At 28.8% G+C, this 17618-nt stretch overlaps 2 protein-coding genes across 2 annotated transcripts in view; one reads left to right on the forward strand and one right to left on the reverse strand.

Moving 5' to 3' along the window:
- The window catches only part of LOC105622439, a 7911-nt gene extending 2148 nt beyond the window's left edge, over positions 1-5763 (reverse strand). Inside the window, 8 exon segments of the mRNA XM_012203856.1 lie at positions 1846-1986; positions 2791-2853; positions 2927-3076; positions 3385-3504; positions 4395-4420; positions 4422-4511; positions 5233-5473; positions 5709-5763. Of these exon segments, the coding sequence (XP_012059246.1) occupies positions 1846-1986; positions 2791-2853; positions 2927-3076; positions 3385-3504; positions 4395-4420; positions 4422-4511; positions 5233-5473; positions 5709-5763 (886 nt within the window).
- Positions 5764-7461: 1698 nt separating this feature from the next.
- Positions 7462-17618, forward strand: part of LOC105622440 (laminin subunit alpha-1) — a 172724-nt gene continuing 162567 nt past the window's right edge. The window contains exon 1 of the mRNA XM_012203857.1: positions 7462-7591. Coding sequence (XP_012059247.1) covers positions 7462-7591 — 130 coding nt within the window. The remainder of the gene's footprint in view (positions 7592-17618) is intronic.

Genomic DNA, 17618 nt, shown 5'->3' on the forward strand with positions numbered 1-17618 from the left:
TAGTACTATACTTACTTATTAGTATAGTATATATATATAGTATACTAGTAATATATATATATATTATATATATATATATATAAGTATATATAATATATATATATATATATATATATATATATATATATATATATATATAAAGAACCGTGTTCACATATTAATAAAGTTTCTTACTAGGAATAACTCGAATGGAACTTTTCCTTCAAAATTAATCGATTTGTGATGACCCAACATTACATGATTTTTGATTACAGACTTTATATTTATTCGACCAAGGAAATTGAGGTTTTTAACATTAAGATGCGCGCGATTAAGTATGAAAAGTAAGTATGAAAAGTCAAAGCCATGAATATGACCTCAACGAGATCCTTAGACTGGAGGATGCTAATGTATTATTTTAATATGTCAATAGACTTGGATATTTCAGGATAATCTTCACAAAAAAAATCAAAAATAAACTTCTTGATTTTTTTGTTAGACTATTGTGACAACCGATAGAAAGAGACAAAAGGAAGACAAAAGGAACATATGTAAGAAAATAAATATAACATAAGAAATTATAAATATAAATAATATAAGTATAAATAAAAAAAGTAATACAAAACACGTCATATACAATTTATAAATATTTAATTTGTATTTATACTCATGTTTTGACTAATATAATGAAAATTAAAAAGATATTTCAAAATTTGTACTTTTTAAATCTTTCTTTATATGCGCAATTATATGTTGAATAGGTAATCATAACAAAATTCTTGCATTAGTCATGATATGATACATCATTCATGAAAAATTAATTAATTTCGATGCCTCTATTAATGTTTTATAGATGTTTTGAAGCTTGTTCAGAGTAATTCATCTAAGAGATGATGCATATCGTTTTTCTTTCCGAATAAAGATATACACTTAAATGAAAGAGGGATTCTTCCGTATTATAAATTATATTTTTCTGTACACATATTTAAAAATTTCTTATTTTTATTTTTATTAAAGATAATTTTATATATAACTACAATACTGCTATTATCATATTAGAATTAGTTTTAGATTTCAGTTATCGTTATAAGTTATAAAACGTTACTTGTTTTCTATGTTAATAGAACACGCGCAAATTTTTTCGCGAACTTGCAATATAAATTAACATTTTGTAAGAGCTTATCAATTGATTAGTTAATTTTTTTTAAAAATTGATAGATATATATGTATGATGCATTTATATGGGATAATTACAATAATAATTACATACAAAATATAACTATAGGAGATAATTGTTATAGCTAACCGCACAATTGATATTATCTTCATGCGTAAAACGCATATACATACATTAGTCATGTGGAATAATCTTCATACGAAACATACTTTCGGATAAGCTATACTTAATGATAATATAACGCGATTACTAGAAACAGTTAGTATGATCTTGAATTGTTGCAAATTGAAGATTATTTCTCGATAAAGTAATATATTCTTATTATATAAGGAATATTCACTAGTACTTATATTTTCAACGATATGAAGGCACAACTCTGAAGGTATAACTTAGAATTTGTCGCCGTATACAGTTTCTTTTGATAATTTATTACAGATAGAAGATATTTTATTACATTAATTGAGCGATATTAATAATTAATAAGTAATGTGTCTTTCCTTGTAAATATAAATTTTTATTACAATTTAATTTATTACAATTTAAGATTTTCATAAATCTTTAAGTTTTTGCATCTTAAACAACAAGATTTTGCATCTTATAGCAAAAATAATAATCTATAATATATTATAATATCCTTCATCGTTTAGAAATAATGTCCTTCAACGTTTAGAAATAAAAAATCTTACTACTACAATTATTTTTCGGTATATATACACAAGTTAATACAGGTGGTACTTCGCAAATGCAATTAATACAATCGATGATGTAATCTGGAGATGGCCGTAGTTTGTCTCCAATTTGCAATAGCAAATTACCAAATATGCACATATCTGGAAAAAGGAATATCAAATAAATAATCATATTTTTTTTTAATCATATTTAAATATATTTTTTAGAATATGATAAATATTAATAGTAATAGGTCAATTATTTTATATAGCACATTCTTGTATTCAATAAATTGGATGCGCAATGAAATGAGTTGTATTTTGTAATTAGTTATTTTATCATAATAATTGACGTATTATAGAAATTGATTTTGCGCAGTTACTTCCTATTTGACGCGATTCAATACGGTTATGTAATTAGTATCATATTTAATTAGTATCATCTGACCGTTCAAATACGTGTCAATATCTTATTTTATATATCTTACATATTTATATGATTACCAAATCTATCGTGAAATATAAATTTTTTTCTTAATATTGCGATCCATAAAATTAATGAAATATTAATAATTAATAAATTTAAACATATTAACAAGACAAAAAATTAACTTCTTCAGCTTTATTAAAGTACTCTAGTATTAATTTTATTTTTCATACTATATAGATAATGCTCCAATTTTCTAAGTACTTTAGAATTCGAATTGAATAACGATTCGAGTGATTACTTTTTGAAAGAATGTGATGTAAAGTAATAAAGAAAATATTGTATTAACATTTTAAAAGAATAATTAAAATGTATATAACAAATTGTACACTTCTATCATGCGAATGTATATATATTCTAAACAACAATATTTCTTAACAAATATAATAGAAATATTTTTTTTATCAACGTAATATTCCGCAAATGCATATAGAATATTATAAAATAAATTTACATTTAAAAATAAATATGAAACATACTAGTATAATTGTCATCCATTATAAAAGGTAGTCGTCTAGGAATGACAATGTCATCAGGAGCCTCTAAAAAATTCAACAAAAGTTATGAGAATAACACAACGATGAAATGTGTACACCATTCAAATTATAAACTTACGACATAACATCGTCATATAACACGTGTTTTTTTCTGCGTAATCATTGAAAACTGGAGCACAATTTCGACGAAAATAATCATCGTGACTGAATGAAGGGTGAAGACATGGGGAACGATTAGGTTTGATACAGAAAGGTGGAACATTTTCACCTAAAATTAGAAAATTCCCAATTCTAATAAGTATTATGTATATTACATCTTTGAGAATTATATAATTTAACTGTTCAGTGTCACTTTCTACCATTATTTATTACATAAGTATGAAAATATCGCGTAAAAATGAACATATAACAAAACATATATTTTTTCAATCGAAATATCAAATTAAGAATAACAAATAAATATATTTTTATTAATAAGAAGGTTTCAGTATGAAGTAAAACAATCTCTATAGAGACAATGGCACCGAAATGTTAAAAACAATGTAAATTTATTATAATGATAATAATTAATATTACCTTTGTACCCTGGTTGGCAGATGCAAATTAAATCAGGTTCTTCATCCACTTTGAAAGATTCACCATCAAGGTATATATGACCATTTACATTACAAACAGGTATCTCTTCCATTCTTGCAGCTAAAACATTTAAGAAGCATTACTTATACTTTACGATTATACATTCTATAATTTTATTTAATTCATATGTGTATTTATATGTCTGACCTATATGTCTGAAGTAACTAACTTAAATCAAATTTTTATAACAATAATAAATATATAATTGTGTTATAAGTTTATTATATACGATGAATACAAAAAGTGTTCGTACAGAGAAAATATTTTTTTAAAAATTTTTATTTTTTAAAATTAAATATTATCCAGCGAGAAATGAATCATGGAATTGATATCGATAAGATGATTTCAACATCAATTTAATGTCGATTCAACATTTAATTGATGATCATTTCTTGCTGGGTAATTAACAATTTATTCATAAAGTATAAAATAGACTGTACATTTCTTAAAATTATATATATTAAAAAGATGTGTATTAATTATAGAAAATATATCATCTGAAAAGTAAGCGAAAATTAAAAGTTCTATTGTTTAGATGCTCAAAAAGTATTCGTACAGTCGAGAAATTTAGCTTATAATATCAGAAATATATATGCAAAGCTCATTTATGTATGTTAGAACAGAATGTATTCATTGTATAAAATTGCTAATTAATGTTTATTTTCTATAAATAAAACTTTTATAAAAAATTTCCTTGTAATACCGAATACTTTTGCTTTCACTGTATATTATATATACTTTCTTGAATTTTAATGAAAATAATTTTCATATTATAATATTAGGTATGGGAAAAAGTTTGTGACGTTTTTTTAATCTAATGGGAAAAATGCCACGAATTTTTTCCCACACCTAATAATTACCCGTCAAATGTTGTGAATATACAGAATACATAATATAGTATATACATAAGTATATACATGTATATGCTTTTTAATTAAGAATGTACTTACGACAAATTTGTTTCGGATTTTTGCAATATTGGGTTTTGTCGTAAATAGCAACCATCTTTTACCTCTATTTCGGTATATTGGGAATATACCGAATAGTTTAAATACTGAAACGCAGCACTATATGGAAAAATTGGAGTTTAATCAAAAGATTTCAATGATCTTTATATTTTTTATAAATTAGCTGTAATTGATTAAATATTTGATATTTTTACGTGAGATTAAATACATTTTTTTATATTAAATACGTTTTTTTTATAAACTTTGCATTGTAAAATGATGGTTTACAGATGAAAAATTTAGATACTCTGCAATGTAAATAAGTGATGTGTAATTGATCGATAATTAAAAATCCGTCAAAGAACAAATAAAGACAAATCAAATATGAAATGCGTAATATGATAACAAGTAATTTTAATTAAATAACATCATCTCGTTTGAAATATGAAAGCATAGCAATACTTTTTCAAAAAATTATTATTAATAAGTTATTTATATAAAGATTTTACAAAAATATATATAATTGTATAATGTGTTGCAAAATATAAATGTTCTCTAAATATAAAATTTAGTTTTTTATGGCAATAAATTTTAAACCGTGATATATGTGCATGTGTGTGTATTGTTATTATTTTCTTTAGCTATTTTATCTTCATATAATTTATTCATAATATATGGACTAATTTTCTCGATTGCTAGATTTTATATATATATATATATATAACACACACACACACACACACACACACACACACACATACACACACTATTAATTATTAAAAATAATGCATCTGTTTTACGGTGAAATAATTTTATTTATTTATTTAGATATCATATTTACATTTGATTCTGGACCAATGAGACTCTGCAAATGCATGAGGTATCGCAAAAGTTTGAATTTATAGGGTTAAGAAGTTGGTTGGAATTATATATATGACCGTTAATATAACATTTGTTCCTGGATCTTTGTTTGATATGGTTACAGTTGAAACTTTTCGGGCAATTGTCCTCCTTGTTGTCATATATTGGCGTGCATCCGAGATCTTTGTAATACGTTAATGGACCCGGGCATTCAAATATGTCTTTACGAAAAAGAAAACATCAAAAAGTTTTAACAATTATAAACGAGTGAAATTAATTCGAATCACGTAGGTTTTCTAATTTTTCTATTACTAATTTTCTATTACTGACTATTATCAGTCAACGTAATATTTGGCTAATTTCATATGGAAGTACGTATATTATGTTCTAAAAGTAGTTAAAACATAATTACTTAAATGATAGAAAATGAGATATTGATTTTTCTTTACGATTTACCTCGATTAGCTACGACAATAGCGGCGACGAATGCCACGAAGACGCACAAATACATATGCTTTCCATGATCAAACACGCGCAAATATGTTATAGACTGCGCATTACATTACTTATACTGTTGTAACTACTGATTCGAGAAGGGATGCAAGGTTATGAAGGAACATACGTGAAAAGTGTTTAATAAATATAAGAAAAAAATCTAAATAAAAAAAATAGTATAGAAGAATAAGCGTTGTATACATAAATCTACATAAATTTAATGTTGTAATTTATATGTTTCGACCGGTACAAAGAACAGTGAAAGATATCTTTGTTTTTAAAATCTGTATTTTTAAAATTTTTCATTAAACGCAATTGCATGTTAAATATTTAGTGTAAAAATAAATAAATAAAATTCTTATATTATTATATTGCGTCGTTCATAAAAAATTAAGAATTATATTCTTGAGATTTCCACGAATGCTTTCTATAAAGATTATATGTTTCGCGAATTTTCTCCGTGTTCACCAGATTCATTCTTGGAATGTCAATGTTTCGTGAACCTTGCAGATTAAATTAAGAATTAATTGATATACTTCGGTATAGACATAAAAAAATTAATATCCTTTGTGCGTGTCTCAAGTCTGAGGCGTAACCGTATTGGAAGTATAACGCTCGTCGCTTGAATATGAGAAGGGTGGGGGTGACCGCGCGGCGTTCGGTGGTGACTCGGCGCTTGCTTCAGTCAGTTCGTTCGCGACCTTCACGTCGGTAGTGTCGGAGCGTCGTTAGTGCGTCTTTCCTTTCTTTCTCACACGCGGCTAGTTTCTCGTTCAGAAATTTTAGAGTAATCTCTCTCTTTCACTCTCTCTATCAAAAGTGTGGCGCCCATTCCCGCAGACGGATGTTCCCGTGGACGAAAAGAAAGTAAGACATTAAATTTCTATTTCATGCACGTACGTGCGAGATCGCCAACCACCGTGATGGCCATGTCGCGTGGTGCGGTGATGATTTCTTTCCGTCTATTTCTATCGTCATCTACACTCGGAGGAGCAGAGTGAATGCGCGCCGGTAAAAGATTTCTCGTCTGCGAGAGCAACAAGTGAGCGAGAAAATATCTATCGAACTTATCGGTCCTGCGCGTCTGCCGCGAATTCAAAGCGCGGAGCAGTGAATCGCACTCGTGGCTAAATTCACGTGATTCGAGTTTTCGCTTTCACGGAAGCGTTCGCGTCGTGTTCGTCATTTCGGAATATCGCGCGGGGAAAATTCGCGAGTGTGTGACATCGAGAATCAAAAATCTGATGTTGATGTCAATGGATTAACGTGATTTAACGTGCGCCGACGGCGAAGACGTTGTCCAATGGAGACGAGATAACATCAAATAACGTAGCGATGATCGTTCCGGAAATCTCGTCGTGTAGAGAAAGCGAAAGTCGTCGATGTGTTTCGGTATGATCGAGTGGCGTTCAGAAATTCGCGATAATTGTCGACGAATTAGCGAAACAGAAACGCGACGACGCGGTGTGGATAAGTTGCTGATTTTCGCGCGCGATCTATCACGAGGCGATCAACATGGCGATACGACGATGCGACGCGAATCGATGATTGACGAGAGCCGGAGCGGAGTGAGACAATAATTTTTCATTCATCGTTTTTCTTTTTATTCTCTTTTTTCTTTTTCGTTTGACGATTTACGGACTATGTAAGTGCCTCCTGTCAATGATCGCCTTTGTTCGGTGGTGTCAAGGAATTATAGAAATCCTCGTGGACCATGGCCACTGCCACGAAGAAGGGACATGCTAGCAACGTCACGTTACGCCTCCTTGTTGTTGTCTTCTCGTTGTTCCTGAACGACCTGACAGCCGTCCAAGCGCGTGGATTTAGACATAGTCTTAAGCAAGGTAAGTACCTGCTATTTGCTATGTTAAAAAAATTTACTAAATATTTTAATAAATATTTAATTGAATAATAAATATTTACTAAATGTAAATATATATTTATTTGGTACAAGAACCATTAATTTGATTTAAAAATCGTTTTATTTATTATATAAGTAAAGTAAAATGTTTTATTAGTATTATTTAAACAAATATTAAAATTCAAATACTTAAAATTCAAAAAACAAATATTAAAAGTAATTTTTTAAATTATATATTTATTGCTTTTAGTTTATCTAAGACAATTTGATATTTTTGAATCATATTTAGCGTTGAATAATTTTATTGAATAAAAATAGAAAAATATATATTTTAATTTCATATGTTTTAACGAGAGAATTTTTCATGTTTCCATTTTTTTATTATAAATTTTAGTTGACTTCTTTCAATTAAAATTGTGAAACACAAATGTCTTGAAAGAAACTTTAGAGAATTATGAAATAATCATAATTTAGAGAATTGTTTATTTTATAATTATTTCTAAAATTTTATCATTAATTTATTTATTGCATTACGAATAAAAGTTTTTTAAAGAAATAATTTAAAAAAACATTGACCCCAAGCAGTTTTAGATGCGATAAATGTTATTAAAAAGAAATAATAGAATTTTAACTTCTTGTTAAATATATTCAAAAGTAATCAAACTTTTATATTGATACAATACAATCAAAATCAAATGTTGATATAATAATTGGAGATTATTAAATTTCAAATAATATCTATATTTTTATGAAGTTGTAACATTTTATTTGTTCTACTTGCAATATGTTTAAAATAGAATTTCGTTCTGTTTATATAACATTTTAGTCTATGAAAAATTGAGACATTCTAAATATTACAAATTATTTTATTTTTTTGAAGATGTATTATACATGTTTTCTTTGATTGTATTCGATAGAAAAATCAGCTTTGTAATTGTTATAAGTTTCTTGTTATGTTTCTTAATATGATTGGTTTATAACTTTGTACAGATCCAGTGATGAACTAAAGGTAACCAAAGAATTTTATAATTGCAAAGCTAATTGTTCTGCTAAGCACACAGCCGGTTTATATTTTCATTCTGATTCATTTTATTCAACTATTTCGATATTTTATTCAACTTTTATGACATATTTCGTACGATGAGATCTTTATTTCCATTTATACATGTATGCCTTTTAAATGCAAATTACGATATCATTGCCATGCGGTCACTGACGTTATGGCGTTCGGATTTGCATAAGACGTAAATATTACGCATACGCATAGAATATGACCATAACATATTGAATGTTATTCAAATCGGTGCAATAACAAAATGCCTCGAGCTTGTCGCGATTGAATTTTAGTGGGAGCAAACTGCCTGTTTTTAAGAAAATCAATGCTGTTTTATGCACTATAATATATTAACATACATTTATTTTGTATATCATATTTATGCACATAATTTTTTTAACACTACAATTATCAATTCTTTACATAAATCATACTAAATATTCACAAATTATTTAAAACCTTCAGCTTCAGTCAACCGTAATTGTATCAGAGATATTAGCGGTTAAAGTTGAAGGCATTGAATAATTTATTAATAATATATGACTATAATTAATATATGTAATCGGTTGATTGAAGGTTTTAAATAATGAATATGAATAATATTTAGCTATGATTTATATTAACAATTATACATTTCATGAAAAAATGCATAAGTAATTATTTCTAACTGATAACGTCCATCCTTACACTTTACTTAATAATATTATAAAAGTACCAACGTTCTCATATGTAAAGAACCAAGCAAATGAATTATTATAAAAATAAAAAACGTGATGAAAATCCAAATATATCATAAAGGACATAATTATTAAAAAGTCAATAAAAATTTTAGAATCTTATCTTTCACAAAAATATTAATCTAAAAAAATAGAAACGATCAATAACTGCCCAGTATTTCTACACAGAAAAAAATTTCTTGTTAAAAATGAATGAACAAAAGATTCTGATCGTATCTATATCAATCACAATTCCAATTAATTTAATTAAAATTAATGATAGATTCAACTAGAAAATTTTGATTTTTAATCAGAATTCTAATTAATGCAATCAGACTCTTTTTCTAGTATAGTGTTAAATGTTCAATCGCTATCTCACAAATTATTTCCTAACGTCTGGGCCGGCACGGAAGTTAATTAACCGATATAACATTAAATCTTGCACCGGATTATTTTGCACTTTCGAGACACGATCCATGTGTATAACGATGCCCACGCGATGTTGCACCACGTATCCTCTGATATTTTTCCGAAATTAAATCTCTCGCATTGCGTGGCGCCTCTTGTGGTTTTCTCCCGCGATAACATGTAATCTCGCTTCTTAAATTTTGGCTGGTTTCCGGCATGACGAGGCAAAAACCACACAGTCCCGGACGTGATGCGTGTGCGGTCTTTTAAAATATTGCCGAAAATTCCGACCGAATCTCGCGCGACCTCGTAAAACGTGTGTCTGGTCCGAGAATATTAAGCATCAGGACATTCCTCAACCTCCTTCTCCTCCTCTTTGGGGGTCTCTTTGCTTTATATTTAGCAACACGACGACAGTCGCCTCGAATCTCCGTAGGGCGCATCGCGAGTGCGAACGCACCCTTTTACCTCGTTACTCCAGGGCGATCAAAGGCAGTTCTCTCTCAGGGATATCGATTCTTTCATATCGGCGATATCGCGTGTAACGTGCGCACTCGAACGATGAGTAACAAAAATGCCGAGAGATAGGAGAAACGCATGAAGAGAAAAAGCGCGAAGAGGGTAAAGCGTTTCCGGCCGGTGTAATTTAATGCAATTTATGAGCGGCTGAACTTTTCCGCGGAGGATTTATTGTAGACGCTTATAAATAAATAAATCGTATCGGACATGTATGCCGATTAATTAATATCTGTTTGAAAGCATTAGTTAATGGCAATTTAATATTTTAAAAGGTTTTTTGATATTTTGTTAGTTTTAAAGAGAGCTTTTAAAGTATCAAAATATGATATTCTTCTCTAAAAATTATTAGAAAAAAATATGCCCCATTTTTGAAAATAATTTCAGTATTTTCAATTATTTAAACAAATTTGGTATTATATTATTATAGCAATCGAGATTTTTCCCACGATTTTTCATATAGCATTTCGAGATTATAAAGTAATTTTGCATGTTATAAGTTTGTCATATTTTTCAAGTTAATCGAAAAAATTCCATATGTTAAGAGAATCATTTATATATAACTTTTAAATTTTATTTACTATTATATCGATAACATGAAAATGCAAAAGAAGTATCTGAGATTCCTCGACATAGCAATGTATCACGCCATTCTATCGTTGTGTTTTGAAGACTCTCTTGAAACGTTTCGACCGTTCAGTAGCTCGTTTATGAGGTAATTAACAGCCGGTTAACGATCACAGTTGGGCTACTGAGTGTAATTAACTTTGGTGCTTTCGTCTTTTGTATCGCTTACGTTCTTGCTTTTCGTCTCTCTCTTGTTCTTCTCCTTATCTTTTCTTTTTTTCTCTTCCGATTTTAAGCCTCTTAGATGCCTCTCTTTTAAGAGGCAGAGCCGCGCGAGAAACACATTTTTAATGACACTTACGCGATGACGGTGCAGCTCTCTCGCATCGATAAATAAAAATAACGCGTGATAATTAACGTTCACCGTCGCCTCTTCGACGTGAAATGCGATCGATCGATCGATCGCTCGCATACGTAGCCGAACAGAGTCGCGCCGCCTCCGATAGGATCTTCAAGATATCGAGATCATATGGCGCATTCGCACCCCGCAGCCCGCTTATATGTTGCTTCCTGTTTTTGCAATCCAGTCGATCGGTTCGCATAGTGCCGAGTGGCAAACGCAAATTTCACTCGGGAATATTGCGAAATGTATTCCTCTATCCTGCCGCGCATGTAGCATACAATACGTAGGATATCGTTTGCCATCGCGTTGGATCTTACTTTGCACTTAGTCGACTGGCTGAATGCTTAAGCTTATTTATGTAGATTTTTTTTGATACAGTTTTTGTTTTTTTAAAACATGAAATAAAAATAAATAAAAAATATATATAAAAAACAGTGTTGTAACATACCTAAATATAAGTACCTAGGCATTTTAGCAATACCTGAGTGCATTACTTAAGATCTTATAAGCGGAAATACCTGTATCTGAATACTTTTTTGTAACGTAAGTTTTAAGTTTAGATACATAGGTACACGATTTTTTTATCTATATATTGTTATTATAAACTTAATTTTAACTCCCAGAAGAAATCCACCTTCTCATACAATATTTGAAACACTGATTTAAAAAAAACATTACAAATGACAATTATTCAAATATTAAGTACTACATAAGTAATAATTTGATGTAAAATAAAATTCATTTACGTAGTTTATTTTTTTTTATGAGAAGTATCTAAAAAATAACTAAATCTTTCAGATACTGTACCTGTGTTTATACCTAAATAACATTTTTAAATTGCATCTTTATCTCTATAACTAGGTACTTTTCCTACACATAATACTTATATCTTAACTTTTAAAAAAAAAATATCTGTCAAATATCTTACAACACTGATAAAAAACATGATTTTTAATGTAAAATCAATCTAGAAAGATGTGGCATGACAGATATACATATAAAAGACTATTTTGATTTTTAATATTTATAAAATTAGAATAATTATAAAAGCCTTTCTATCAATATTTTTTATAAATATAATTTTTTATCAATATTTTCTATAAATAGTATTTTATAGGATAATTATGAAAGCCTTTCCATCAATATTTCTTTATAAATAGTATATTATAGAATAATTAATAATTATTACGTTAGATAATCTGTATTTATATAAACTTTATATTTTGCATCAACTAATATTTATATGTAATTTCTGGTTATATGTAATTTATAAGTGACAATAGATAATACCTATCATACACAGATATAATTTTTATCATTTAAATTAATGCTCACTATATCACATGTATTTCCTCATTGGCCTCATTTCCTGTTTCTACGATGCAATTTACGGGTAACGATTAAAGCACCTAAAGCGATATTGTGTATGCAATCGAATGTACTTCTGTACATTGATCATGTTCGCATGCTTGGATTATTTTTATAAAATTTTATAATTTTGTAGCTATATATTACACAATTTCAAATTTATGTTCTTACGCCTTTACTTTCGATGAAATTTATACTGTGCCTTTAAATTATTATCTGATAATTGGCATTCGATCGCATATAACATTTTGACTCCGTCAATTTGATGAATCAGATAATTTCTTCTCGCGCGATTTTTGGGCAACATCAAGCTCCGCGAGAGAAACGATAATGAAGCGACTGGCTGAATCAAATAAAGATAAAGGGATAAAGACGCTGTTGCGGTACCCTCAAGTTGTCGAGACGTAGAAGGCGGTACCCAGACTCTATCTAAACGACGAGAATTCGCCCGAGGGGGGATCATTAATTTAATTAGTTTCGGAGAAAGAGCGGATTTAATCATTTGCTCCGATGGATCGACGTGAATGCTCGTTGTTTGAGCTTGGAGAAGCGGGGCGTTTCTACTTTAACATCTGTTGCGTTTGATCATCAGTTATCTTACTCTTGCTCTTAAAGAGCATTTAACGGGAAAATTTAAAGGGAAATTGATGAATTATCCAGTATTAGAAATTTGTCTTGAATGACTTTTGATTGATCGTTTCTTCGTGACAGATGGCATACTTTCTGATTAATTCGATAATAGTTCGTATAAATTTCCTTTTTACAAGAAATAGACATCTATATCTATCTATATATATATATATATATATATATATATATGTGTCTGATGTTCTATACAATGTTCATTTCGATTTATGCATTAATCGTCATTTGTTAATTAGAAATATTGCAACTAATTATTAAAAAGAAATTATTTAAACTTGATATAAATTGATGACTATAAATATGTGTATTGATTTCTATTTAAGTAACAAATATAATGTTTATGCTGTAACTAAAATTTCCAAGCGCAACTATAAAGAATGAACAGCTTTGTTATTAAAAATTAAACTAGATACTAATTTGAAAATAATTTTGTTGGACTATCAAAATAGGTAAGGTACTCAAATTAACTGTTAGATATAAAACTTTTTGCACTTTTTATTTGAGATTTCTATGTAATTATTTTGATAGTCAAAATTATTTTTAAATTTGTACCAACTAAATCTTTAAATACTTTACTACAAAATCGTTCTTTCCGAGAAGTTTTTCGTTTTTTCTGACCGCATTTAGTATCGATCGCAAGGATTGGTTTGTAACAACAGACGTCAATCACTTTGAAATACGTCAGTAACGACATAAACGATTCGCGGTCGACTTTACGTAGCGCACCTGGCACTTTTCGAAGCCGACGCAACGTCCGTCCGAAATCTCTGTGCCGTTCTCGAAATAATCCCATTCTCGTTTCGCGCGCGCTTCTCGTTTTATTCCTGTTTAAATGCCAGGCCGACCCAAGCATGCAAAGTAACACTGCCAGCGTGTACGTGCCCGGAGTACCGAGGGTTCTATGGAACCACGTGGAACTCGCGACCAGACCCTTAAGGGAATGTGAGACCGACAAGAGCGATTCACTTGAAACTACAAACCGTGATCTTCGAGGCTATTAAAATCCTTCATTATTAATTACTCGAATGTTTTTCTTTAGTGAAGTAAAATTTCTTCATTCATGAAATCTTGATGATAAACGCATTTTTTTTCTACGAAAAATCGATGTAAATGAAGTCTGATATAAATATATTTTTTGTTTATAGAACAAATATGTTAAAGAAAAAATACGTATGAGAAAAAAGATTATTCTGAATGAAAATTAACATATTTTAAATTTTAATATGAATCGAAATTCTTGAGTATTAGTAGTTAATTAAATAATAAATGCGCGATTAAAAATAAAACTAATTTCCATTTAAATAATATTGTCTTTAGTAAGCATCATGAATTTTTTTTTAGATACCATAATTACATTGGTATGTATGAATTTTACCGTAGATATTTTAGGACGCTTCCGGTGTTAGACATGTCTGTTTGAGAGACGTATCAATTATCGACGACGAGTCGTGCGCCACTGTTCTTAATTGGCTCGGACGAAATTAGTTCAAACGTGCCTGCCGGCAATCCTTTTTCGGCCGGATCGCTTGTTACTCCCAATTGAACGACAATCATTTCCGTTTCGAGATGTCGAAATTCGCTTATTATGTTTCTTGTATTATGTTTCTTGCCAATTGCTTTACAATAAAATTTGATATTATTACGAAATGTCACGAGTTAATAAGAGGATTCCTATATTAACAGACTATATTGCGCGAGAATTGATTCTCAGAACGAGGTGAACCGTGCCAAATATAATTTACCGGAAGTCTTAATATGATAATTCTGAAAATGCTCTGAAATAACGGCTTATTTTATGCAAAATATGACTTAATCTGAAAATCATAATTAATTATTCATTCGGTTAATTGGAATTTATAATAGTTTTATTTTTCGAATTCATGATATGTCCGAGATTGAAATAGAACGATATAGCAATGATACAAATCAAATAACAACAATAACTTTACGATATAAAGTTTATAATTTGTTGCAATTAATACACATATATTTATTATTCATTAAATTGAAATGCTAATTTAGTAAATAAATCGCCTAATCATAGATTTCATTGTATCAACGCATTATAATCATCATAAAAATCGCAATCATTACTGATAATAACATGATCGTGCCCACATAGGTGATAAAATGGACATTTTCGCGATGATATAGCACGACTTCGTGGACTATAATATACTGCATGTATATCTGAGAAGCTTCGTGAAAGACTCTCTCTTTCATGAAAGACACCATTCTGTTTCGAATTCTGAATTCAAATCGATTATTCATTCGGTTATCAATGGTAATGCTTCATGTTTACAAAATGCCCGAGCTTACGCAATTTAAAAAATTCAATTAAAAAAATTGCTTTTGTACTACATGTTATCTGTTATATATATTAAAATTATATTATTATTAATACATGGAAAAAACGATTTTTTTGAAGTATCTAAAAATTTAATTAGATACAGATGTAAAAATAATTTCATTGAATCATTAAAATAATTATGCAGGACACTTAAGTATTGATGCAAAATACTGCTAAAAGTTTTAACATTCTAACAATCAGTTTAAACATTCTGTATAAGTATTTTGACGGTCTAAACAAAATTATTTTCAGATCTATATTTAACTAAATTTTTATATACTTCAGCAAAATTATTATGCGAATTTATTATAATATAAGTATTTTAAATGTAATGAAATGAAATTTCGTACGTAATGTGACATGTGCAATGTGCGTAATAATAATTTAATTTCATGTTACTAATAATACTTCTTTTTATTTTTATTTTCGGAAAATTTAAATGTAACATGATAGGTGAACGATTGCGGCTGAATAATTTGCATTAGGTTTTGGCTCTCAACAGTATCGGCATTTCCATTTATGTCAATCGCGCTTAGTTATATTTCAATCGAGCTTTATGACGCATATTATGTCGCTTAATCAAAACTGCAGAGGCGATACACGATCATGAATGAATATGATTAATGAAAAACATAAGAAATGCGTCGAACGATAGTGATAGAGTTCGTTCTAAGGACGGAACGATTTGTGCACCTTCGAGTTGATTGATTAAATAACAATACATAAAGCAAATGCTGTTACGGTATCAAAGCCACATGTCCATATCGGCATAAATGAACGTAAAGATCTCTCAATACGAGGCCTTTACGATGTTGCTTTTTCCTTTCTTTTCTTTTTTCATAATAAAAACATTCTTTGGAAGAAATAAAAGAAAAGGAATGAATTTCCTTCAGCTTGTATTCATAAATGCGGTAAATTGCACATTTAAAGAAGCTATTACTTATCTTCTGGTACAATATATCGATACATTTAAAAGTGTTATTTTTTTGCAAAATATTAATGTTTGAATATATTTTCATTTAATATTTAATTTAATTTTAATTTATATTATATATTTAATTATATTTAATTAATTTATATTATATATTTAAAATATTAAATTAATGGACTTTTATTTATTTTAAGTTTTATTTGTCTCGTTGAGATTCCTAAAATTTTTACTATTGTAAAAGATTTTTATGTATATGTTTATATATATTTATATATATATCATTTATATATATATATTATATATATTATATCATTTATATATATATATATATCATCACAAATATAAAATAGGATATAACACTATTTATACAATTTATATAATTTAATGACAAATGCACTTAGAAATATGCAAAGGTATAATAAATATAAGGAACCTTTTACCAATATAATAGAACATGTAGAATGTATTGAATCCACCTGGAGAAATTGCAGTCGTGTTCTCGCAATACAGATAATATATTGCTACCTCCTGGTGCGTTTGTGGATCGTGTAATCCTTCTTTATGGTTACGAGCGTGACATCTTTTTTTTCCATCCGCAACGCGCGTGGTTGCTTAATGGATTTTATCTCGCCTTTGAAAGCAAATCGATCTGGAAGCTCGAGAATAATTTCGAGGTTCGTTTTCGGTTCCATTGACATTCAATACGATCATCGCGGTTACCTCCCACCGTTTTATGATGAGTGTGATCTTTTCTTATGAGGATCTATAGCATCTTCATCTTCATCGTTTCTTTCACCCGGATCTTTAATCAGAACTTTTATATTTTACTCAAGATAACCTTTGCAATCCAATTTGAAATTATTTTTTATAATAAAAATTTTATCTCGTTACTTAAGCATTTGAATTTTATGTTATGTTAATTTTACAATGTTAAGTACAATTTTTGTTTCCACATAAAAAAATAATGGATTAATTCTTTAATTAAAATAATATACAAATTTGCTAATTTTTAATTTAAATAATTTTTATGATTTGTAAAAAAAGAATAGGTT

This window comes from Atta cephalotes (assembly GCF_000143395.1).
Source record: "Atta cephalotes unplaced genomic scaffold scaffold00044, whole genome shotgun sequence".
Classification (NCBI taxonomy): domain Eukaryota; kingdom Metazoa; phylum Arthropoda; class Insecta; order Hymenoptera; family Formicidae; genus Atta; species Atta cephalotes.